General features: G+C 43.9%; 1 protein-coding gene across 1 annotated transcript in view; it reads right to left on the bottom strand.

Annotated features, from left to right (window-relative positions):
- Positions 1-24,667, bottom strand: part of VSIG10L2 (V-set and immunoglobulin domain containing 10 like 2) — a 221,496-nt gene that overhangs the window by 50,966 nt on the left and 145,863 nt on the right. The window contains exons 6-7 of the mRNA XM_078683409.1: positions 15,759-16,010; positions 11,193-11,483 (exon numbers count right to left, since the gene is read on the bottom strand). Of these exons, the coding sequence (XP_078539535.1) occupies positions 11,193-11,483; positions 15,759-16,010 (543 nt within the window). The remainder of the gene's footprint in view (positions 1-11,192; positions 11,484-15,758; positions 16,011-24,667) is intronic.

Genomic DNA, 24,667 nt, shown 5'->3' with positions numbered 1-24,667 from the left:
ACTTTTTTCAAAACAAAAGCTTCTACCTTTGGAACTCTATTTTTTGATTTGACTTTTTGCAGACACAATGAACTTTGGCACAAGGGAATCTGCTTAAAGTATATCTATTCCTAGAGTACAAGAATTGTTTGAACACTTCCTAGAAACAATATTGACCTAAATTCGCAAACCAAAATTGCTTGTATATTCTGCTATGGGATGGTCTCGACTTTTCTTCTGTAACGAAGAGCCATTTCATAAATGTAATTTCATGATTTATTCAGTTAGCATTGCCAATATCACACTATATGCTTACAATGAGATCATTGCTTTTAAATGCGTACTGTACAAATGCTCATTTTTTCATGTACAACCATTTTCAAATGCATTTGAAAGAATTTTTGGGTGGGATTGTAAACACATGCCTTAGAATATGTTTTAGTGTTTGAACTTAGTAATGTTGAACATAATAAACGCGGAGTGGATGTTGTATAGCATTTTAGGACCCTAGTGTAAATTTCCCGATTTATGCCCTTATATAGGTATAAATCACCATATCTTTAAATAGGCATAGAAATCATAACCTTATTTAGAAATAGCTCATGCAGTCCAAATACGGCATGGCTGCTTCCACTAGTTCCGAAAATCCACAACGATTTCTTGGAAAACTCGGCTTCAGCAGCTAGGGACTTCCCCTTGCTCGCATACTGACTTGTCCAAGAACTCATGGAGTTTTCAAAGAACTGAGACTCTTTGATGACATTATTATGTCCAACTTTACGTCAAACTTGGCACCTTCAAGGTATAAATATGCCCCAACTTGCCAAAGCAAACACACGGTGGTGTGGAGCAGTTTGACTAGCTACTTGCTACAGCAAGTGCTGACGGAAGCCTATCCTCCAGCAGACGCACTGAGAGAGACGCTGTCTTTTCTTTTGCTGAGAAATCCAGCTCCATTGTTTCCAAGCTACCCTTGCGGGTTGTTGGGAAATCGAGTTCTGAGCCTGACCTTCTTCATTCTAAACCAGGGTATGGAGCTGATTAGACCCTAAGAGAAATCTTGGATAGATTCTTGGCAAAGAATACTAAATTTATGCTACACCTCACTTACTTCTTCCCTTGTATTCGACCTAGGTTAGGTACATCGGGGTAGGCGCATTTTAGAAGCACCAGTTGAGTACTTTTTAGCAGTTGTTATTTATGTATGTATTTATCTATGGTCTAGGAACCATACAAAGCTCTTACAGTATTATTTTATGCTACTCTTTTTACTGTATGCATTATATTTTGCAACCAGTATTACGATTGTAGCAGTTCATTTCTTTTGCTTGAGAAAGAAGACTGTTCATTAAATACTTTTATTGAAAACGCCCGTCTCTCTATTTCTCTGCACCTCTGGTGAAACGAAGCATGCACGAAGGACTGAGTGAAATATCTATCTATTGTTTCCACGACTCTGAAGATCAGTTTTATCTTGGGGAAACAAAGTTGTCATGTTTTTGCGGTTGTCTGAAACTAAATCCCATCTTGTGAACTCGAGAAAGTTTCTAGTGACCTCTGAGCTAGCTAGCACTCACAATTATGTCTAATATATTTGATAGAGACCTAGCAGACATAAGTCCTACGTCAAATCTACAGGATATAGTATTCCAATGCGCAGAGCCTATTGGGAATATAGGAACTGCACTACACAGCCACAACTGACAATTCTGCCCATACCGTCCTGTAATCTTATTCTTTACACTCTCTGATTGACTGGTCACATTGGACAAATAAGTGATAAGCTGCTTCAAAGTGTTGTCCTCCACCAAGACTTGCTTCCACTCATTCTTCACTAAGGCACCTCCACATGACTCACTAACACTGACAACCAGCCACTCATCAGTGTCATCCTCCAGTTCATTCACTTCCTCCACCTGCAATGCTAAACACGCCAAACAATCCACGTCCAGGTTTTTGCTTCCCAGAACGTACCTTAATGCAAAATTGTACTCTTGAAGGCGATACAGTTATTTGGCAATCCTGAGTGTCACCCTCCCAGCACCCTTTGTGAACAACAAATCAACCAAGGGCTTTTTGTCTGTGCGCAACTCAAAGATGGTTCCCCATAAATATGTTTTCAAATATTGCACGCCCTACCAGCACGCTAACGCCTCTCTTTCGATTACCGAGTATGAGCCCTCGTCTACCTTCAGCATCCGCGAGGCTAGTGCAACCACCCTTCCCTGGTCATTCTTTCTCTACATAGAAACAGCCCTAAGACCATAGGCACTCACATGTACCACCAGTATGGTGCCATCTTGAAGACTAAGTCGTTTCAAGGCAACTGCCTTTACAATACCAAGTTTTATACTTTCAAACGCCGCATGACACTCACATGTCCACTCATACTGCACCCCTTTTTCATCAAATTCCTCAACACATGCACCTTGTCAGAAGAATTTTGCACAAACTTTGAATGATACTCGCCTACTTCATGGGAAGAATAAAGTTGCGATTTGTCTGTTGGAGAAAATGTGGATTTGTTCACTTCAAGTAAATTAATTTTTGATTCTATACCATCTCTTGACAACGTGCGACCCAGGTAGTCCATTTATGTCGTCCCAAACTTGTACTTGTCAATGATGACAGTCAATCTAGCATCCTGCAATTTTTCAAACACCACACCCAACACACGAAAACTCTATGTCTGTCCCCCAAACCAAGGTTTTGTCCTGGAAGACCAGCACATTTGTGATATCTTTCAAAATACTGCTCATGACTCTCTGGAAAACTGATCTCAATGACAAACCAAATGGCATCAGCAGAAACTGTTAAGCACCTTCTGGCGTTATGAATGTCGTGAGATGTTTTTTATTCCAGATGCAGATGTACTTGGTGATAAGCGATACAAAAGTGGATGATGGACGGAGCGTTTGAGCAAATCAAACACTCACCCCCAGTCAACTGATCTGGGTTTAATCCATCACCATTCTTTAGCCCACTCAGCCACCCCATTTCAGACATGGCTATATGCAAATCAGTCTGACCCTGTGCCTCATGGGAATAGTCTAGCCCGAACTGCCAAGCCAGGTCTTCCATGGACCGGAAACAAGCATCCTGGGACCGGTTTCGGATTCATAATCCTCATCAGCCAGGCTATCTTGAATCCAGTGGCCAAGTGTGCAAGGGACTCACGTCTGAGCATACCCTGCCACACTTAGGGCAAACAAAGCGATACAAAAGGGGATGATGGACGGAGCGTTTGAGCAAATCAAACATTCACCCCCAGTCAACTGATCTGGGTTTAATCCATCACCATTCTTTAGCCCACTCAGCCACCCCATTTCAGACATGGCTATATGCAAATCAGTCTGACCCTGTGCCTCATGGGAACAGTCCAGCCCGAACTGCCAAGCCATGTCTTCCATGGACCGGAAACAAGCATCCTGGGACCGGTTTCGGATTCATAATCCTCATCAGCCAGGCTATCTTGAATCCAGTGGCCAAGTGAGCAAGGGACTCACGTCTGAGCATACCCTGCCACACTTAGGGCAAACAAAGCGATACAAAAGGGGATGATGGACGGAGTGTTTGTTACTTGGTGATAAGCACTAGGTTGATCTATGGAGGAAAATTATTGGACATTCCTAATGCTTGTGAACATTTCATTTATATGTGGCAAAGAATTTAGGTCAATCCATATGATCTCATTGAGGTCCCTCAAATTGACACACATGTGCAGTTTTCCACTAGATCTGCAAACCTGTACAATTGGTCTCAGCCATTCAGATGATTCTATTTGACTCGATCACCCAAGCCACACATATGCTGTCAAGCTCTTCCTACAGCTGTTCTCGCAGGACAAAAAATTGGGATACTCAGTACTCCACTTCAGTTCATCTGCCTCCCTTATGAGCAGGACCTGATTGAGATGATTGGGATTGAGATAGCCTTCTTCTACTTTAGTGTATTTTCTAACTAGTCTGAGATACATTTCTTCTGCTGTACCACAGTCTTCCAGACATCTCTCACTGTGCCATGGTAGGTGCTTTATAACTCATCCATTTAGTAGAAAATTGTCTCTTAGCCAATGCATATGCTAGTACTGCTGCTTTGAGGCTTATTTAATTTTTAATAGGTACTGGAATTACTCCCAGTATACAAGCTTTGATCCCCTAAGGGACTCCAATGCCTGTAGCAGTTCGAATCCTGTATACTGTCAGTTGCCAAAATTCACTCAGTTTGGGACAGCTCCATATCATATGTAGAGACTCCTCAGAGCCAATCTGAAACTTAGAGCACAAGCTTGGTCTTGAGGTGTCTATTTTGCGTAGTGTGTGTGGTGTTGGATATGTTCAGTGCAAGCAGTTGAATTGAGTAATTTTACTGCAGGTTTCCCTTCTATGCTTTCGACTCCTGCACACAAGCCCTCCACTATTCCTTGTCTGTTTATTGTCCCTTAACAATTCTCCTTCAATTATATCTTGCGCTTTCAGCCCCACTTTCCCATATTCAATTGAATTACTTTATAAAGTAGGAGAAGGTCTAACTGCTGAAGCAGCTGTCAATCGAGGTGCTTCAAGTACACTCAGAACACTGAGCCAGATGTCTTGAGTGCCTTCAGTGTTCTGCCGTAATGCCCAACCTGTGCGGGGAGTGGCCAAAGTCTTTTCTGGACTTCTAAAAATGATACAAATTTTCCATCGAGAACTAGGTCCCACAGACGTGCAACCCCTAATTTTCTATCTGGCTGCACCCCTATCCATTGTTGCTCTCTTGAATTTATTAAAGACCCACAATGGCACTTTTTCCAGCCTTGGTCCCACTAGTGTAATTTTCTTCACATTGTTGCCATTGTTTGGGCACTGAAAGTGCACTGAATATTCTTTACAACGTTCTGGGGAAATCATTATCTTACTGAGGTTCTCTATCGGGAGCAAAACTGTCAGTAAGATCTATCTCTGCAAACCAGCCCACATTGTACTGCAGCTTTAGTGCTAGATAATAGCTCTCACTGGGGAAACATCCTTTACAACGCAACTTTTACTCCGCACTACCATTAAGACGCAACTATTATAACGCAAGTCATTACAACGACTTGCGCTGGAGGGCGCTCTAGGATAGGGAATAGTTTAATTACTATCCAACACCTTCCCTGCTATCCACGGGGACTGGAGTTGGAATAGTAAATTAAACTATTCCACCCACCAGCGCCCCCCAACGCAAGTCGTTGTAACGACTTGCGTTGTAAAAGTTGCGTTGTAATGGCATGCGGAGTGAAAGCATGCGTTACAATGACATACATCCCTCTCACTGCGGGGAACAGTCAGACTCCTCCTATCCTCTTTTCACTTCTTCATTGTACTTAACTGTACTCTACTTCTTCCCCAAAGCAAATGGGATAGCAACACATTTTTGCAAACATACTATCGCGAAATGTATACAAACACTTAGACAATATGGACACGAAACCCACAGCCACTTTGGAGACCCTGATATGTGTTTATAAAGGGGTTACTTGTATGGACTTTTTTTTTTACTCACGGTGAACTGAAGCAGTAACCTCTGTCAGAGACTCTGGAGTTGCAGCCTAGGATCCTATCAGCAACGTTATTGGTTACCACCCCACCCTCCTTATATCCTGCAAGCTCTAACTTTAGAATTAGTCAAGCGGTACTTATGAAGAGCAGCAACTGAACTACAGTGCTACATGGACAGCTGTTACAAATGCACTAACTGGGACCTGTCTCCTTTTCCCAAGAAGATGAACTCAATAAGAAGGCAAATAATTTCTGAGGAATTAATGATGTAATCAGTAATATAGATGTTAGCTCTAAACATGGTAAAACTATTTGTACATCTTTGGAATCCCTGTGACAGAGATGACATAATGGATGGAGTGCAAAGGATTGCCAGCATGTCATACTAATTTTACAAGTAAAATCCAAAGGATTTCAGATTACACATACATCGATTAGTTTATATTTTTCATAGACTGCTTTTAAAATTATAGTTAAAGCACATGACTGTGAGGTGAGTCTGCTCTATTCACAGGAGATGTGAATGAAATGCGTCATCTGTGTTAGGAGTATCCGACCAAGTTGGTTGGCAATAAAAGTTATTGGGTCAGTCCTGTGACTGGAATAAAAATCGACAAGGCGTGTCACACTGCACCACACAAGATAAAATAAACCTAAATTAATTTATTTTTGACACAACACATTTTCTATAGGATGAACTACAAAATCGGAAGGGAAAGAACATTTAGGGATCTGTCCTGATGAATTGACATGATGTGGGTGGGCACTAGACACGGCAAAAAAAGAACGGCGACACCATATGGGTCAAAGCACAAACACTTCTTGGCCGTGATTTTTAACTTTAAGAAAGGGAGACAAACAGAAAATATGAATAAGGCATTAACTATCCCATATACATTTTTAATTGTTGCCCCATCCCTTGATCAGTGCAACTAATTATGAGGACTGTACAAAGTGAGTACACACTTTAAGACATTTGACAATTAATCGTGCACACTGTGTAATCTAAATAATCATGAGCAAATACATCTCAACATCAGGGGGTCACACAGGAGCCCGCCATGGACCAGAACTATGGTCATGGTGAGAAGGACCCCATGAAGAAACGTATTTGTGGGTACGAATGAGTGCCTTTGTCCTTTCTTTAGCAATATTTTGATAAAGAGAAGAAAATAATTGGACAGAATAGACTATAATATTGTTCTCGCTAGCCTCAAAGTAAGCTGGTTCATCCTAGGGTTTGGTTGAATAATCTATGTTATGTATTGTGTCATCACAAACACATAGTGAACATCATGTGCACATTATAACTATGAGGGCCTTAGAAGTATTGGCAATTAGGTTGAATACCGTAGAAATTGTGGTGTAGACCAGAAACGCCCACCAGGTTTTTTGGTCTATTGATATAAAAACAACGCTAAGTCAATGTTAGAGTAAGAAGAAGACTGGATTAGGTGCAATTAGGTGCAATAGTATCTGAGACTCTAGTTAGTTCTTCAGAATGTAGTTTGCTTAGGGACTGTACTTTGATTCTTTTTTTGCAAATTTCTAAATTACTAGACAATGAGGATGCAATTAGAACATTGTGGAACACACTTCTTAATGCTAAATGAATGTAAATAGACCAGAAATGGCCACCAGGTTTTTTTGTCTATTGATATAAAAACAATGCTTAGTAAATGGTACAATAAGAAGAAGTTTGAAATTGGTGCAATAGTATCTGAGACACTAATTAATTCTTCAGAATGGAGTGTGGTTGGGAACTGTACTTTAATTATTTTCTACGAATTTCTAGACTACTAGAAAAAGAGGAACCTATTCAAACATTGTGGAACACGCCTTAATGCTAAATAAATGAAATGTACAAGCGATGCTGAAAATAGGATTGACACACATTAAACTATAATCTTTCTGTATTTGCAATGTAAGCACTAGCAGAGATAGAAAATTGTACAGCAATTGAACAAACTGTACAAGCACATACTAGTTTCATATGGGAGCAGAAGAGCTTAATAAAAAAAACACAAGAGTTTTTTGACTCCTTGTTTTAACAGTTCAAACAAACCAACATCAATAGTCAAGTCAGTACCTAAACAAGGATAGAAAGCTCTTGCTTTATTCTTATGTGGAATTCATGCATTAATTGCTTATTGTACTTGGAATACATCAGATATACAAAATACAAACAATAGATTTAGAATCCAAATATTGTTTGAAAAAGTCTTGGGTGCCAAGAGATAATGGTGTAACTGATATCTTGAAATTAAACTCAACATTTTAGGCAGATAGGTTAGTGCCGCTTCTCAAAAAAGAATAGAAAATATTACTGTGCCTGACTCTTGGCTTGGCAATAACCTTATAACAACATATACAAAGGGTCATGTTACCTCACAAGTCATTTTAGTATGACTACCCTTTTTGGTTGTGTTGGGAAATTGTTTGCCAAGTTTATTCTTCAATAAGTTAATGATTGGATAGTGATCAAATACGTACTCCTGTTAGAGAAGCAGGATTCAGATTCAGTGCATTTACCATAGGCAATATAAATACGATCTACTTACCAGCCAAAAAGTAAATATACTGGAAAAATATATTTCTTGCTTTATGATTAACTTTTCCTACACTTTCAACCAAGTACACAGACAACAACAAAGACATAACCTCAATTGGCTAGGAATAGATCCAATACTTTTAAAACTTTAAGCACTTTATTTCAAACCAGTGTTATAATTTACAATGGTATGAATGGCAACAGCATACTATGATATCGAGAAACTGTAGCCCTAACCAGGCCTGTATGCTGTGACATACGCTCTTTAATCTTTAGGTGATGTATGTACCTTCTATTTTAAGAATGGTTCATTGATTACCACCAAGCCTTTCTTCAAAAATCATATAATTAGTATTATATTGCAATGAGTTGGCCTTTATGGACTAATTGGCAGGACTGAGACAGATAATGTTTAAAATATCCTTGACATTAGTATGATGAAGACAAAAATATAGATAATGGGCTGGTAGATATGTTGCTCCACAAGTAGTATCAAGATTGATTAAGCAAAATCTTACAGTTACTTGGGAATGATAATTACTTTTTTGTTAGCTTGGTAGGAGCAATTTGCCTTAATAAACTCAAAGATCTCCACCACTTTTTCAAATCTAAAAAGAGTATATTAAGCAGTGCGGGGCTTATCTTTGAAGCTGTATCTCAGATCTTTTTATTTAATAACTGTCAGTATGTCATAATACAGAGACAATCAATTTATGGAGTCCAAGGAAAAATATTAACTTAAATGAATGTAATGGCCTAAGACATTTTATTTACTTGTGTTCTTCTACTCCACAATCATTAGTTAAACTGACATTAGGTAGAGTGGTGGTCAGTTTTAAAACTAGAAAGTTAGATTGAAACTATTGAAACTATAAGCTTCAACCTTAAAATATATTTGCAGGCTCAATTTCTCGATTAATATTACAAAAGATTACCATGCATAATAGTGATTATAATGTGGTACTCTACGGTAATTAGAAAATCAATTTGCGGTTAACATACTCTTTCCAGAAGCACCCCACGCATCAAAAGAAAAGCTGACGATCCATATATCAAGCCTGATAGTGAAATGATTGTCCTGAAATGGATCTGTTGTTACTTAAATATTATTATACATTTGCTCCACTAGCATTAACTATGTTTCTTTAAAACTACATCAACTCAACTCTTAATAGAAACTATGGATTTTAATTTATATGAGATATATATGAGGTTTTGGTTATGCATAATTCCTCTACCAAATTTCAGTCTTTTGATAAGGAAGAATTCTGATAATAAATGGTGCCTCTGATGTGCTCTGGACGCAGAAACAGTAACGCTTGTATTTTTTTATTTGTTCGGGGTTGATTGCTTTTAAGAGGCGTAATCTTAGTAATGACTTAAACAGTATTGTATCCGTACAGCTTCTCAAGCATCAACATTTTTTGATGCTTATGTCTCAAATATGAGTTGTAATTACTTACTCAATATTTGGAAATAGCTCTTAAAAGTCTAAACTAATGGTGAGAATTTGTGTAAGAGTTTGTTAGCTATTATCTAGAGATCAAGAGATTTAGTGCTTCTGATTTTGTTTTATATTTTTATCTCTGCATCAATAATATTTGGGCACAATTGTCCTTTTACCAGAATAGAGAAAGGACTTTTTTTACTTGATTTATTGTTTTTTTAATTAAGGTATTCATGTGTGCTATGCTGTTGTTAGAAACGTTTTCCTTAAAAAGTACAAAAGAGTTTCATATTTCACAGAGGTAATTCAGTTTTTTACATAATCTCTATGACCAGACTGAAGTAAAACTGTGATTTCAAATTGGAGAGGGAGTGCCAAACCAATGCAGTAGCCCATCCAATTGAAGTAGTCAATGATTTCTGACTCTGTGTTCCATAAGTACGCCGATATGTCAAATGCAAATATTGAGATAGTTTGTTCTGTGTGGCAAATCAAAATCCCTTTACCTGTCAGGGCTTTCCGCAGAACATTGGCCACTGACCACTTGCATTGAATGCGCTTTCAGCTGTTTATTGGCCAGTTACTCTAACACCAATGCAAGTAAGAGGGGTAATAATAGGCATTTTTACCTGTTGCCATTACCTACATCTCCCTGATATTGTGTGATTAATGTATACCCCAGGCAAAATATTGGGTTAAACCAATTTCAACCAGCAGAGACATTATTCCACTCTATGTCTCTGAAAGCCAGACAAATCGAGACCGAATGTTTTTCATGCTTAACACCTCTAATATATATGTTCATCTCGCAATATGCAATTTCTTTCTCTGTTTCCAATGATTCCGCTTGTCCTGTGCACTAGAAGTCTTTCCCACAACACAGATTTGTTTGTTCTTTATAACCCTCTTCTCCCTGCTGGCAATAGCAGATAATATTGGATGGGAATAACATGGTGGGGGCAGAGGCCTGCCAGGTTCAGTGAAGAGAAGGAGAAAGAATGAAAATTGAGCAAAAACAACAGAGAGAGTCAACTAGAAAGAGCGTACATAGGAAGATGCGTGGATTTTAAATGTGAAAACTGAGCAGAAAATGGTTTAAACAAGCTATAATATGTATTAAATAAGTGTATACATTTTAGAAGCATTTTGGAAATTGTTTTAAGTAATTGTTGGAAAGATTGAGGTAAGGATCATTATTATGTGGGTTTAAAGCAGTGTGACTCCTTGGAGGTTAGGTTGCAGCCTCTCATTTTGTAAAGTAATAGTTTGCACCACAATATTAATAGCCAAGGTGGGGTGCAGGCTTCAAAGAGGTAGGGACATTTGATACATAGACAAATGATGCCGCAAACAGAGAGTGCAGAAACATCAGAATACATGTAGACTTAAAGAAATATTGCCATACTGAAATTCTGTTTAAAAGCTCAGTATGACACTTCTTGTAACCAATCCTGAACGGTTCAAAGTGGAGACAGTGGGTGCTCTAGGTCACAGAGTTCCCGAAGTAATCAGGAATTAAAAGTAACCATTCCAAATTGAGGGTGAGGCTTGGCTTTTACATTTTTTTCTACCTCCTGTTTGCTAGCCTCATCGTGACCCAAGGGGCATCTCATTTAATCTTTTACATGAAGCACAGTTGCGTAAGCCTATCGAAATAAATTAATTTGCAAGGAAATTGCAATGAGTGGCTTACTCATAACTTGAAGCTTCACAGCGACTGTAGTACTTCCAACAGCATTAACGGCGGAGCATTGGTAGTTGCCACCATCAACGTTCCACTCGGTGTCTCTGATGGTCAGATTGGACCAGTGAGCTTCTTGCTTGACTCCGTATTTCTGAGAGTCTTGGCTGATGGCCGTGTTTTTATTGTCGTACCAGAAGACTTTCGAAGATGGGTTGGAAGCAGTAAGGAGACACGGCAGTTGGATGCTGCTCCCTTCCATGATGGACACCTGGTGTCTCTCAGTCTCAAGACTTGGTGATTCTGTAAAAGTGAATGATACATATAATAATGATTACAAATGACAAATAGTTGAATTTTCCTTATATGCTACCAACATGACTACTGGAAGTAAACAGGGACGTATTTGTGGCTTACGCTTCAAATTTATGGCCCTTAGTCTGTGGAAATAAATCCATATTACTTGCATAGTATCCATACAAAACATGACCACCTCAACATAATCCTTCCTCTTCAGTAATGCGTTACTCCTCTCTTGAGACTTCTCTGTTGCAATTATATCAGTCAGTTCCCTGGTTCCCCAATTATTCCACCCTGCCCTGACCCTCCTCTTCCTCAGCAGAGATATGTACCTGTTTGCCTTGAACCCTTGTGCCTCTGCCCTTCTCTCTACCTGGCACTTTGGATAGAAAGCAATGTAAAGCAGGCTAAAGACAATTCCCAGTAGCAAAAGGATTTGGAATGCTAGCACATAAAGTTTTGCATGACTGAATTCAGAAGGCAATGCTGTGCGTTCTACTTTCATATCACTCCAGTGGCGGCTGCTACTTAATGGGGTGGTGAGGCAGGGAGGGTGGCGGTAAATTAATAAAAAAAGACACTTACCTGCAGGCTGACCGACCGCTGCCTCTCAGTCCCATTTTGCTCTTGAGTAAACATGCAGGAACCAGGAAGCTCCCAGTCTCCTCTAGCCAATCATGAAGTTTCTTTAGAGCAGCCTTCTGATTGGTCTGAGCACAGTGGTTCGCCACTCAGAGAGGGACTGGGAGGCTGTGCATGTTCTCCACCCAGGCTGTGCATTACAGCCAGTGAAGAACATGCAAAGTACGCATGATTGTTTGGCCGAACCAAGACGGCAAGCCAAACCATCATGCGCACTTTAGAGTCCCCCTGTCCCCTGCTCTGGCCAGCCCAGTCCACCCCTCACCTAAGCAGTAACAGAAAACTAAAATGATAATAACATTGGTTATTACATAAAAGAGGTGCTGGATGATGCAGTGAAATAAACAATTAGCAGACACCCAGATGCTATATTATAGAGAAGTATGCCAGATAGGGGGGTCGGGAGGGCTAAAGTTATAGGTTGGAGGGAGACGGAAGTTGGGGTAATTTGTTGCAGAAATGTTTTTGAATGTACTTAAGAACTGGACAAGGCAGATAGACTCTATAGAACTAGGGATTAATGCCACAAGGCCCACGTCGATAGGGCTAGAGTGTTCGTTATGAAACTAATACGAAGCTGTGGAATGTAAACAGCCTCTCTACACTTGCGTCTACGATTATATGACATAATTTAGTGTATGGCTTCGAGAATGTATACATGTCTTGCCAAAACCATGTTAAATGTTAATAAAGATATATAAATAAAAACATTTAAATGAAAAATTCGAGAAAAATTATAATAAAATTTTTTTTTTGCTCCTTATCATTTTTGTTTTCCTTTTTAAACTGCTCCCAGAGCTGTAGGGCGACGCTCCTACGCCTTAGTGAAGGAGCCGCTGCTGTTTCACTCCCAGATTTCAGAAGGGGAAATCCGGAGAAAGCAGTTTTGCACTAAAATCTTTCCCAGTATGAAACTCACTTCCTGACCATTTTTGCCACAAACTCAATCTCAAGAAATTCAGAAAAAATATTTAAGCCATGACTTTTCAGACAAGCTTTCCTGTTTTGAGCTAGCCTTCTGATAGTCATATACCCAGGGCCAGACTGGCTGTAGCGGCCAAGGGGCATTTCCCCTCGTAGGCTGGAAAGGTGGGGGCTATTTTTGTTACTAGGGGCTGGTTTTGCAGCAGTGCTACAAAATCGGTCCCTTGTAACAAAAGCCACTGGAACTAACAGGACTCCTTTTTATCAACCACCTGTGCTGCTAAGGACCCAGACATCAGAACCACACACATCATTTAGAAGCAAATATGGCACCCTTTTGAATTCTGGGTGTAGTTTTATATGCCTTGAAAAAGCCCAAAGACTGTGCTCCAACAAGGGGGAAACGTGTGTGGACTGTACGTTGTTTAAATAATGACTGTGTCCTTAATTCAGTAATTTAAAACTTTATTTTCTAACATTCCAAATCATCCTTTTCTTATTGTACAATAACAAGTGGGGGTAGACGGCCTTTCCCACAATACAGGAATGACAAGCACATTGACTGGCCGATATTATCACAAGAATGATGAATTCCCACCAAATCCCTGGGTCTGGGGCCCCTCCTTTCACTTTAACAGATTACCGAGGACAGTTCAAAGCTGGTAGACTGGCAGAACAGTGCTTGTTGGTGTGATTGGCAAAGATGAAAGGTACAACAAACCACTTCGACCTGGCCACTAATTAAAGAAATAACCTAACATTGAAAAGGACATTTGAAAGGGTGTAACTGTAACCATCAAGCAGAGCAGAGGATTTTGCCATCCAGATCCTTCTCTACCTCGGAAAGTCAGACACTAGTCCCAGTATGTATACAGATACCACAACACAATAGTAGTATTGAGAATATTAGGTTTGTGAAAATAGCATTACATTTACTTTCCTAAGTGATGAATTGAAATGAAGTTTGGGATAAAAAGGAAGGAAGTGTGGGTGAAGAGAGTCAACCTAAAACCTCATCTTTAATAAAAGTGCTATTTATAGTGGGTTGCATTCATTTTGAGAGTCGATAATAAGTACATTCTCACCATAAATTAACACAGAGGGCCTGATTATGACTTTGGCGGTGCAGCTCCTGGTCCAGCTGCCGCCGCACCACAAAAGCTGCGGTCAGACCGCCCGCCAGATTAGGAGTTTCCTCCTATCTGGCGGGCTGATTTTTGTCATTCCCACAGCGGTGCCCAAAACAGTTACTAAACAGCATGGACTTTTCAGTCAATGCTGTGCAGGAACTAGGGCACATGCAAACAGGGGGCACATGTTGTGCCCCCTGTGTGCATCCCCATGCAGAGGTGACATATGGGGTCCCACAAGGCCCCCCTTCTGTACTCTCTGCCACAGTGTTCATGAAGGTGGAACCTCCATGACACCGTCGGTGGAGAGATAACGTGATATGCTTGGCGGGACCGTGGCGGTCCTGCCAATCATAATGCAGCCTCCTGACCACTGCAACACTGCCAGGAAATGCAGTTCCCTCGTGGCTACGGCAGGTCTGTGGTGGTCCGGCCACCCAAATCATAATAGGGTGGTCGGGAGACCACCACTGCCTCACCCTCATGAGTCTGGCAGTCTGTGGACCGCCATACTCGTAAATCCGGCCCATAGTGTTTATGGTATAGACAGAATTTATGGGTAGGCTGCTACCTTAATAGCTGCACAGTCTACGAAAGCAGCTTTATGATCATGTGGCACTAAGTAGGATGAAAATGCAGTGCATTGGAGTGAAAGAAGGGGGATATTTGAAGGGGGTCCCCTTAGAAGCCCTGCGTGAGACAATCACCACATTACGAAACAAAATGACCACTTCGTCAACTGCTTTCTTGCCATTCACCTGCCTTTTCTCTGCACCACACTCTCTAGTGTCCAGGGTTACTTGAACTCAACTGACCAGTTACTCTTTACCCAGGACATCACTTTCTTAAGGATGCACTTCCAAAAGGCAGGGGCTCAAGGTGAGTCAACAGGGTTAACTCCAGAACACATACATATATAATTTACTCCCTGGGCTATAGAGACTTCCTTCAAAACATAATAAATATACACTGTGTGCCTCATTAGTTTCCATTTGTTCAGTACAGAGATAACTGGGGTCAGATTCACAACATGGGCCACAATCAGGGATTCGCCAACCCCCTCTGCCCTCAAGGTATCCCTGAAGGAAACTACAGGGGCATCACACGTTATTTCACTAAGGATGGTTATAACATCAGATCCGGGAACATCAGTCCCTTTCTGTATGTCATTCCTGCTTTGCGGCTGATGAATAGAACATTTTCTGCTGCCATTTACCACTTGTTTTGAAATACAGGTCAACATAGGCAGATGGATTGCTGTGGGTCAGGGACCAGAGAGCTGGGGCCAGGGTGGACGAGCAGGGGGCTCGCCAGGCATGATCAATTCTAGGGGAAGCACTGTGTTCTCCCCTGTGAAGCAGAAAGGGAGTCAGATGGTTTCCAGGATCAGCAATCCAGATTTTTCTGTTTGCAAAAACAGTTGGTCACACAGAATTGGCTGAATCAGTTCAATTAGTATCCACCACAGGCATAGTGTACTTGCCAACTTGTAATGATGGCTTGTAAGGAGGGATGTAATAACTGCCACCTATGTTTTCTCCTAAGAGTGATTTCATCAGAAGCACTTTGTGGACTAACATACCTAGTCTTAGCTGGCAGTGCTTGGCTTCTGCATTCAGAGGGTGCAGGGCAGTGCAAGTGAACAACTTCCCATTGTAGGATGCATTGGATTTTATGACATAAATGTTGGTGGATTCTTTGCTGTCAGACAGTCCATTGGTGTCCCAGTCCAGCTTGACGCGCGGCAGCCCGCCAACCAGCTCACAGGACAGCATGATGTATTCATTTTGTGCTGTAGCAACCACTGAGCAATTTGGTTCTCCGGCAGGAACAGCTGGAAGCAAAGGAGAACAATATATTAGAAGTGGCATAACATTCTCAGACTGAGGGGCATGTTTACAAGCCCCTTGCAATGCCGGAGCATCACTTTTTGTGATGCTCTGGCGGTGCGATTCTCAAAATCATATCAATGAAACCACACAAAGCCACAATGCGTGGCTATGAATGGCTTCATAGATATGGAGAAAGGCAAGGCAGCGCAAACCACTGTGCTGCCTTACTCTGTGCTCAGGAGGCGTTCCATGGGCATTGCAGTGGGTTTTACCACACAACACCCATGGATTTTGACACTTCCTCACATGTTCGAGAGCATGTAAACCTAGGGAAGCACCAAAACCTTATGCCTTCCGAGGTGAGGAGTAACGAGGATAAATAACTATATTTTTCCTTGATTTTTCCTCTTTCTATGTGTCCTGCACAAAAACAATCCTCCCAACAGCACAGGTACTCTTGCACCATGGTGCAAGGGTGCCTGCATTTGGGCTAGGCTGCTGAAAGGGTGCCAGCCCAGGGGGGAAGGGCAGGGATGCACCATATTGGCCTTTCACTTTGACATATGGCAGCATATCAAGATGACTGCCCTATGCCAAAACTCCACAAATTAGGCCCTAAGTACTTGAGGCTACAAGAAAAGCTGGGCTAGCGATGAAACAAGAGAATTGAGATAAAAACACAACTCACTGTTTGACATGCTATACCCAACTATGACAGCAACTATTGTACAGACAGAATCCATAGCACAGGGGAATGGGTCCAATACGCACACTATTTAGTGTCCTTGTTACAGTGCCACTTTATTGTGTGGCCTCATAGGTGGCTCTTACAGTTGCATGGGAATCAGAAATTGCTTTGAAGGAGTTGCTGTCGCATTATTGAGCATCAGACCAGGAGGTCTTCTTTGGGATAAGATCTTTGGAGATCTGCTCGTCCTGGCTGGACTGCAGGCAAGACTAGGGACATTAGTCTCAAGAAGCAAACATCCACACTTACATATATAGGAATAGTTTCTAAAACTTTTTTTGAAATACAGATTTTTTTGAGTTTAATTTCGAGAGAATGAAGAACAATATGACACACATTTGGCTTGTCAGAGAAAATTACATATTCTGATTGCAAGGCATTGTCAATCATTCAACACAAAACATCATTACAAAGCAGCAGTGACAATGCCATCCCCGCCCTTAAGCAGTACCATAAAGTTATTGGTCTAACCACTGCCCCCCATACTCAGCCATGTTTAAAGGGGGCAGCTCCGGGCCTCAGACTGGTTTCTCCTCCAGTGCACACCAATCCACCCCTTGGCGCCACTGTAAGAGCATGGGAGGTGAAGGGCACCTCCATAGGGAAGCAATATCTCGTTTAGCGACCATAAGGGCAGTTCCTAAGAATGATTGGTCAGCCCTCATACCTCCCGAGCCCCCAAGTCCCCCAATAAGGAACATTAGGGGAGAGAGGGGGAGAGGGGGACCGCCCATCATAGCACCTCGGTTAACTCTTCCACTACTGCAGACGGGCACCCTTGAAGTATAGGACACAGACAAACTACATGATAAAAATCGGCAGGAGCATCGCCACATCATTTGCATTAGGGCTCGGGAAGCAATTCCACCCGGTGGAGCCAAGCTAGAGAGATAGGAACCATCAGCTAGATTCATGAAGCCAAAATGCGTTCGCAATAGCTGCGAATTCGCAATTGCGCTCGCAATTTGACGGGAAGGAATTCAAGAAACCCAAACACCCAAAATTGCGAATTCGCAATTTAAAAATAGCGAATTCGCTATTAAATTCGCAGAATCCTGGAGGATGGGCATTTGCGAATCGGAAATAGCGAGAAGCCATGGATTCTGCTAATTCAATTGCGAAGTCGCAAAAAAGTCGCAATTGCCATTCATGAAAAATCGCTAAAAGCGAAAAACGAGAAAATCGCTATTTGCGACGCGCAAATTAAGAAGAACTCAAATCAGGTGGTAACCAGTACTGAACATTTTTTTTTTTCAAAAAACAGTTAGGTCACTCCCAACAGGTGCAGGGCTGACCAAACACATTTAAGGACATGCAACTGGAGCCTGGTGATTCCCACAATACCTGGACTTTACATGCTGGTGAGGCGGCGTAGGCTGCAGCGAGCTGCACGCAACAGACGGAGGATACAGGAGCGGATATTCCGCCAGCGGGTCACCCTTCTGGGCCAAACCAGGGAGCAAATCTATGCCAAGTACCGCCTGAGTGGGGCCATGATAATCAAGCTCATCCGGGTCCTAGACCCCCTGATGCAGCACTCTACAAGGAGGACCAATGCCGTGCCCACACATGTGCAGGTATTGTGCTGCCTGCACCTCCTGGCCTCCGGAAGCTTCCAGGGGATGGTCGTAGTTGCAGGGGGGTATCCCAGCCCACCATGTCCCGCTGCCTAAGGAGTTTCCTGGAGGCAATGCTGACCCGGCTACACCACTATATATAATTCCCCACCAGCCAACAGGACCTCAATGATACAAAGCTGCAATTTTACAATGTAGCTCAATTCCCACACGTCATTGGATGTATTGACTGTACGCACGTCCATATTTGCCCACCTGCTGAGACGGAGTACTTGTACCGCAACCGGAAAAGCTACCACTCCCTCAACATCCAGATGGTGTGCAATGCCAAAACAATAATCACGGACATTGTGGCACAGTACCCGGGGAGCACACATGACTCCTTCATCTTCAGGCACAGCGGCATCCACACACGATTGGCCAGGGGAGACTTTGGGGAAGGACACATACTAGGTAAGTACACATGCCCCAAATGTGTACTTTGTGATCATGTAGCTGCGCAGAACAGGCACTCACCCTCTGCTCCTTACATACAGGTGACAGCGGCTATGCTCTCCGTGAGTACCTCCTCACCCCATACCTCAACCCTGCCACTCCACAGCAACGGCGATTTAATGCATCACACATTCGCACAAGGAACTGTATTGAGAGGACATTTGGCCTGTTGAAAAGCAGGTTCCGCATACTGCAGAAGACAGGTGGGGCCATGAAATACGATCCTGAGGTCTGCTGCCGCATCGTGGTCGTGTGTGCGATCCTTCACAACATTGCTACCAAGCGCAGGAACTCTGTTGACATCTCTGGCAGTGAGTCGGAAGGGGACAACCGCCCACCTCCACATTTACGTCATGCACGTGGGGAATCCTGCTGAAGGACACAGGCGCCGCAACCACATCACTATTAACTGTTTCTAGTGCACCCACTCCCCACACCCATTACTTGACTCATGCATGAGGACATTAAGAATGACATTAGTCAGATTAAGGTAGTCAAACCAATTGTATTTGTTAAATCACAACAAACTTGGCATTCAGCTAACTTGTACATCACTGACATATTGCGTCATATGCCTGTCCTTCAGGAGGGCATGCTTGTACCAGCAGCATGGCCCGTCAATGTCAATGTTCAATGGCGCCTCCGGGCAGATGCTCCCAGCCTCCTTTCCCCATCGTCCTCCTGATTAGGACGTGAGGCAGCAGAGGGCCTGCTGCTGCGGCGGGGTGCTACCACCGGAGGGATGGACTGGCTGCTATGGCTGGATGTAGCCTCACTTGTGTCGTCCTCCCCACCCCCCGGCCATGGTTGGCAGCCTGCATGGCCTGGACTGCAGTAGCCACATGCTCTAGAGCTGTCGCGACGTCCTGGCAGCACTGGACCATTTGGACCTGCATTGCCAAGGAGCGTCGCGAGAGCTGCGAGGTAGCTTTGCCGATGTAGTAGTTCGAGCGCCTGTACGCCGACAGGCGGGTCAGCAGTTGGCGGTGTCTGCGGCGATTGAGTTCCCGCTGCCTGTTAATGGTCTCTGTGTTGGCCTCCATGGCAGCTGTCATCCGCTCAGACATCAATGCAACATTTCGGGCAGTCTTGTCCAGTTGCAGGTGGATGGCCCCAAGATGACGTGCCTGTGTCTGATGCACATGCAGCATCCTGCGCTCGATGGATAGGCCACCTGCTTGCAGATTTAGCCCCCTACCAGCACGGGAAATGTTGGAGCGCTGACCCCTCACCAGTCCGCTGGACTGGCTCCTCACAGCCGCAGGGCGGCGGGTTGGTTGGCGAACTGGAGCTGGTGTAGGTTGTCCCACTGGGGATTGTGTGAGAGGCAGTGCTACAGCAGCGCGTGCTGGCACAGGGGTGGCACTGGCCACAGGGGCAGGTGGTGTGATGAGCGCCGGTGCGGGAACTTGCACAGATGGTCCGGGCTGTGGGGAGAGATTTGCGTCTCCCTCTGTGTCCTCCGTGATGTCCATGACCAGGCCATCGCTGTCAGTGCTTGGGACATCTGCACCACCTGTGATGTAAAGTGGACGTTGATTAGTGACATGTTTCGTACCCATTTAGACTTCCTACATGCATGCAGACTACCATTCCCTGACTGGCTACAGGATTGACTCTCACTAAACATGTGTGGCTTAATGGGGCAAGATGGTAAAAGTGGTCAGACTACATGTCCGACAATGCATTAGGGCTTTAGTGGTGTGCTTTGGCTGCATGACTGGGCTTTGATACGGGAGGCTCTGGAGTATTGGACATTGTTAGGGGACAGGGGGTCGCAGTCGCATGGAACTTACCTGGTGTGTCCGGTGTGGGTCGAGAGGAGTCAAGCTGTGTCACACCCACACATGCCTGTGGATTAATTGTGTCCTCCACTCGGTCCTCCAGTGGTGTATTCGGTGGGACAGTGGGTTCCCCTCCACCTGTCGCCACACGCTCCCCCAGCCTCTCCGCTATCCTCTCCTTTGACCTCCCTCTGAGGTCATATCACCGTTTTTTGAGTTCGTCCACGGAGCGCTGGGGCACCCCCACAGAGTTAACTTTTGCGCGGATGCGCAACCATAGCCGCCTTTTGTCCGCCTCGGCCACCCTCCTCGAATCTTTGCCAAACTGGCGATTGTAGTCCTTGCAGACTCCTTCTATCAGGAACTCTAGCTCCTGCTCTGAAAATTTGATCTTTCTTTTGCGCTCACTAGCAGATCCAGCTGCAGCTTCCTCAGTCATGCTTGACACTGAGGTGTGTCCTGCACAACTCCTGTAGGCACACTGGAGGGGACCTCTGAATGTGATGCTCCCTGTACAGGCTCTCACTCCTGAATGAGGGTGGAACCTGCCTACTTCCTGGTTGTGATGTCATCACTGGGCTCAATATGCGACTTCCCGTTTTTGCGATATCGCAATTTCTAAACGCATTTCGGCCGGTTGTGCGAATATTTAGCGTTTTTCGGCAAATCGCAATCGGCGATTGCGGCCGATTGCGATTCGCTTTTTTTTCTCGCAATTGTTCATGAATGCCAATCTGCGATTCCTTATTTGCGATTCGCTTTTTCTCGCAATTAAGGAATCGCAGATTGGGACATTGATGAATCTAGCTTCATAAAAGTAGTATGTTTGGACAGGTGTAGCTTGTGGTCAGTCTCAGCACCATCAGTGCATCACGCCAACCGTAATCCTCCAGAGGCCTCAGCCACGCCTCCCACCGACTCCTGAGGTGGTTCAGGTTGCCTCTTGTGTTAATAATCAAGGTTTGGTAAATTTAAGAGACTCCCCCTTTGCCTAAATTTCCCATCAATAGCTTAGCCTCCTGTGGACTGAACTCAGGGTGTGAGTCAGTTTGGGAAAAATGCAGCTAAAGTTCATGTCTCAATTTAAATTATTCATAAAACTGTGTATGGGTTAGGGAATATGTAGTTTGAAGTTTCTGATATGATCACAAATGTGTTCCCGACCAGACGTCTACAAGTTGTGAGATCCTAATAAGGTCCCATTGCCCAAAAAACCATGAAAACGCAACCTCCCTCAACCAGGTCCCATGCCAGAAAGGTGTTTGCTGCATGAGTCTGGTGACCGAGTGGGTGTGCCGTAAGGCTGCCCTCCACGCTCGTAGGGATAATTTTTTCACAGATGCCGAGGAGTTTGGGATGGGAGATCCATACAGCATGGATAGAAGTTTAGGGAACCACATAATGGTTAGCTCCAGACGATAGGCATGCTCTTACCATCCCCCATAAAACTTATCATGGATAACCAGGAGGTGTGAAGCTAAGTGATACAGGTAGTGGTTGTCCATCCCCAATCCACCATTGTAGGGCCCTCATTGACAATGTGTAAATGAAAGGCGAGTTTTAGTACTGTACCATAAAAAGGAGATCGCATACCCTATTCAGTGTCCGGAACCATTTCTGCTGTATGAGGAGGGACAAGTTTTGAAAGATGTAAAGAAATAGGTAGAATCATCATTTTATAAAGGGCAATACGTACCATTACATTTAGTGGGAGTGTTTGCCATTTAACTAGGTTGGCTTTGGCTTTCTGTGTTAGGGGCTCTATGTTGAGAGACCATGCAAGCTTGGTGTGCAGTGCAGCCCAGACCCCCAGGTATTTAAAGCTAAGACACCGGATGGGTTTAGCATCCTGCCAGTCAAAGCCGTCTCAGGAGGAGGTCAGGGGAGGCAGTGCCTATTTAGTAGGGTTTAATCTAAGAACCTATGCCGCCCCAAAGCAGTGTAAAAGATGGAGAGAGTGGGCCCGCTCTGCGCTGGGTTCACCAAGTAAAGTAGGATATGGCCAGCATATAATGCTATGCGATCTTCATGATCAGCGATCCATTTCCAACCATGACTCTGCGCAACTACTTTGATGAGTTGGGCCAGAGACTCAATCGAGCACGAAAATTAGTGGGGCCAGGAAACACATCTAAATGGTTCTTCTGCCTGAGGGGAAAGCGTGGGAGAGGATTCTGTTCATTTGAACCCTCACTGTTGGATTGGAGTATAGTGCTTGGACGATGCCACTAAAGTGGGTCCTTGTTCCTGCTCGCACCCACACCAGCTGGAGATAGCCCCCGTCCACTGTGTCAAACGCCATTTCATAATCTATTAACAACAAGGTCAAATCTGAGGATAAGTGATGAAGGTGGGCCAAGGCCACATGAAGCCACCAAAGGTAGTGTCGCTCGCTATGGATCGGTGTGAAACCACACTGAAAGGGTTGTATCTATGTGAATAGGACCGGCTTGAGTTGGGCAGTCAGAAAGGTCACAAAGATCTTAACTTTCCCATCGATTAGGGATTTTGGGCACTAGTCAGCACATGAAGTAGTTTAAGGTTGTGTTTTTGGGATCACCACGATCGTGGGCAGTGTCAATCTCTGCGGGAAAAGCACCCAATTCCCCCACCTCCTTTTAGAAGGCAAGGAGCTGTGTTGTAAGAATATCTTGGAGTGCCAGATAACATTCAGCGGGGATCCCATCAGGACCGGGGGTCTTCGATGTGCCACCGCCGACAATGCTCCCTCTACTCAACTGAGAAGGGTTAATCTAGGGCCCTGGCCCCAGCCCAAGAAAGGTGAGGGAGGAGGAAATTAGTAGGAAAGTGAGCGGAGAAGGCTGTGTCTCTTCTGGATGAGGCTGAGTATAAGTGATGGTAGTAACGGGCAAACACCTGTGTAATCTCAGGGAGAGATTGCAAGGAAGCAGCGTGTTCATCGATGATCTCTGGCACAATACTATTCACGTGATGGTGGGACGCCAGACAATATAACAGTTTCCCATGTTTGTCCCTCACATGTATATCCTATCCTGGCCATTGTAGCATGGCATTGATGTTTGGCAGCCTCTAGTGATTGGAGGCAAATTTCCTCATGGCAAAGAGCCAGTTGTCCTGGGGTATCACCATCAGGATCCGCCTCAATCTGAGTCTCGAAACAGAGGGCACGTGCCTACAACTGAGTGAGGTGCAGAGAGCGGGTGCATTCCTGTATGCTGATTCACTCCCTGGTTGACCACACATTGTGGCCTTACTGGCAGCTGAAACAGTACCAACGGTGGAAATCAAGCCCTCATTGTTATGTACATTTGTTCGCAGTTCTTCCCTGAGGGCTTGGACATAGTCTTTGTCTAGTTGATACCAGGTGTTGAGATGCTGCATGGGTAGCAGACCCCCCTTCTCCACCGGGAGAACGGAGGTGTGGAAGGATTGGAGCATGATCACATATGCCATGAGCAAAAATCTGGATGTGGGTAATTACATGGCACTCAAGGGCTGGCAGGAAGATAAGGTCCTGCCTGGAGTGGACATTATAAGCAGCTGATGTGTGTGTGTACTGGTGGAGTCTTGCGTCCAAAGGCTGTGGCCCAGTCTGAAAGGCAATGGCACCGAACTGCCTGGATATCAAAGGGGTCTAGAAGCGTCAGATTTGGGGATGGGGACAAGGACCGCATTAAAGTCCCCACCTATTTCCATCAAACACTGTGGGAGATCCAAGATGGCCTTAAATAGATCACAAAAGAATGTAACATGAGCTGCAGGAGGTGCATAGACACTCCTCAGGTTAATAGTTTGGCCTTCAAGCGTCCCTGTGAGTGGGAGGAAGCGGCCCTGTGGATCATGGATTTCCCATGAGACCATGAGGACAAACGAACACCGAAACAGGATGGCCACTTCTTGGGGGCCATGGAAATACCATGCGTGGAGGATCCTGCCGCACCTCCTACGTGCTATAAAGGGGCATGATTCTCTAAGAGATCAGTCTGCAAGATCAAGATAGTGGTGGACAAAGGTCAGGATCCCAGTGCGTTTCACCCAGTCCAAGAGACCGTTAACATTCCAGGACAAAATGT

The sequence above is a fragment of the Lissotriton helveticus genome, chromosome 3_1, assembly GCF_964261635.1.
Source record: "Lissotriton helveticus chromosome 3_1, aLisHel1.1, whole genome shotgun sequence".
In the NCBI taxonomy this organism is placed as follows: domain Eukaryota; kingdom Metazoa; phylum Chordata; class Amphibia; order Caudata; family Salamandridae; genus Lissotriton; species Lissotriton helveticus.
This window is presented reverse-complemented; position numbering and strand designations above follow the sequence as displayed.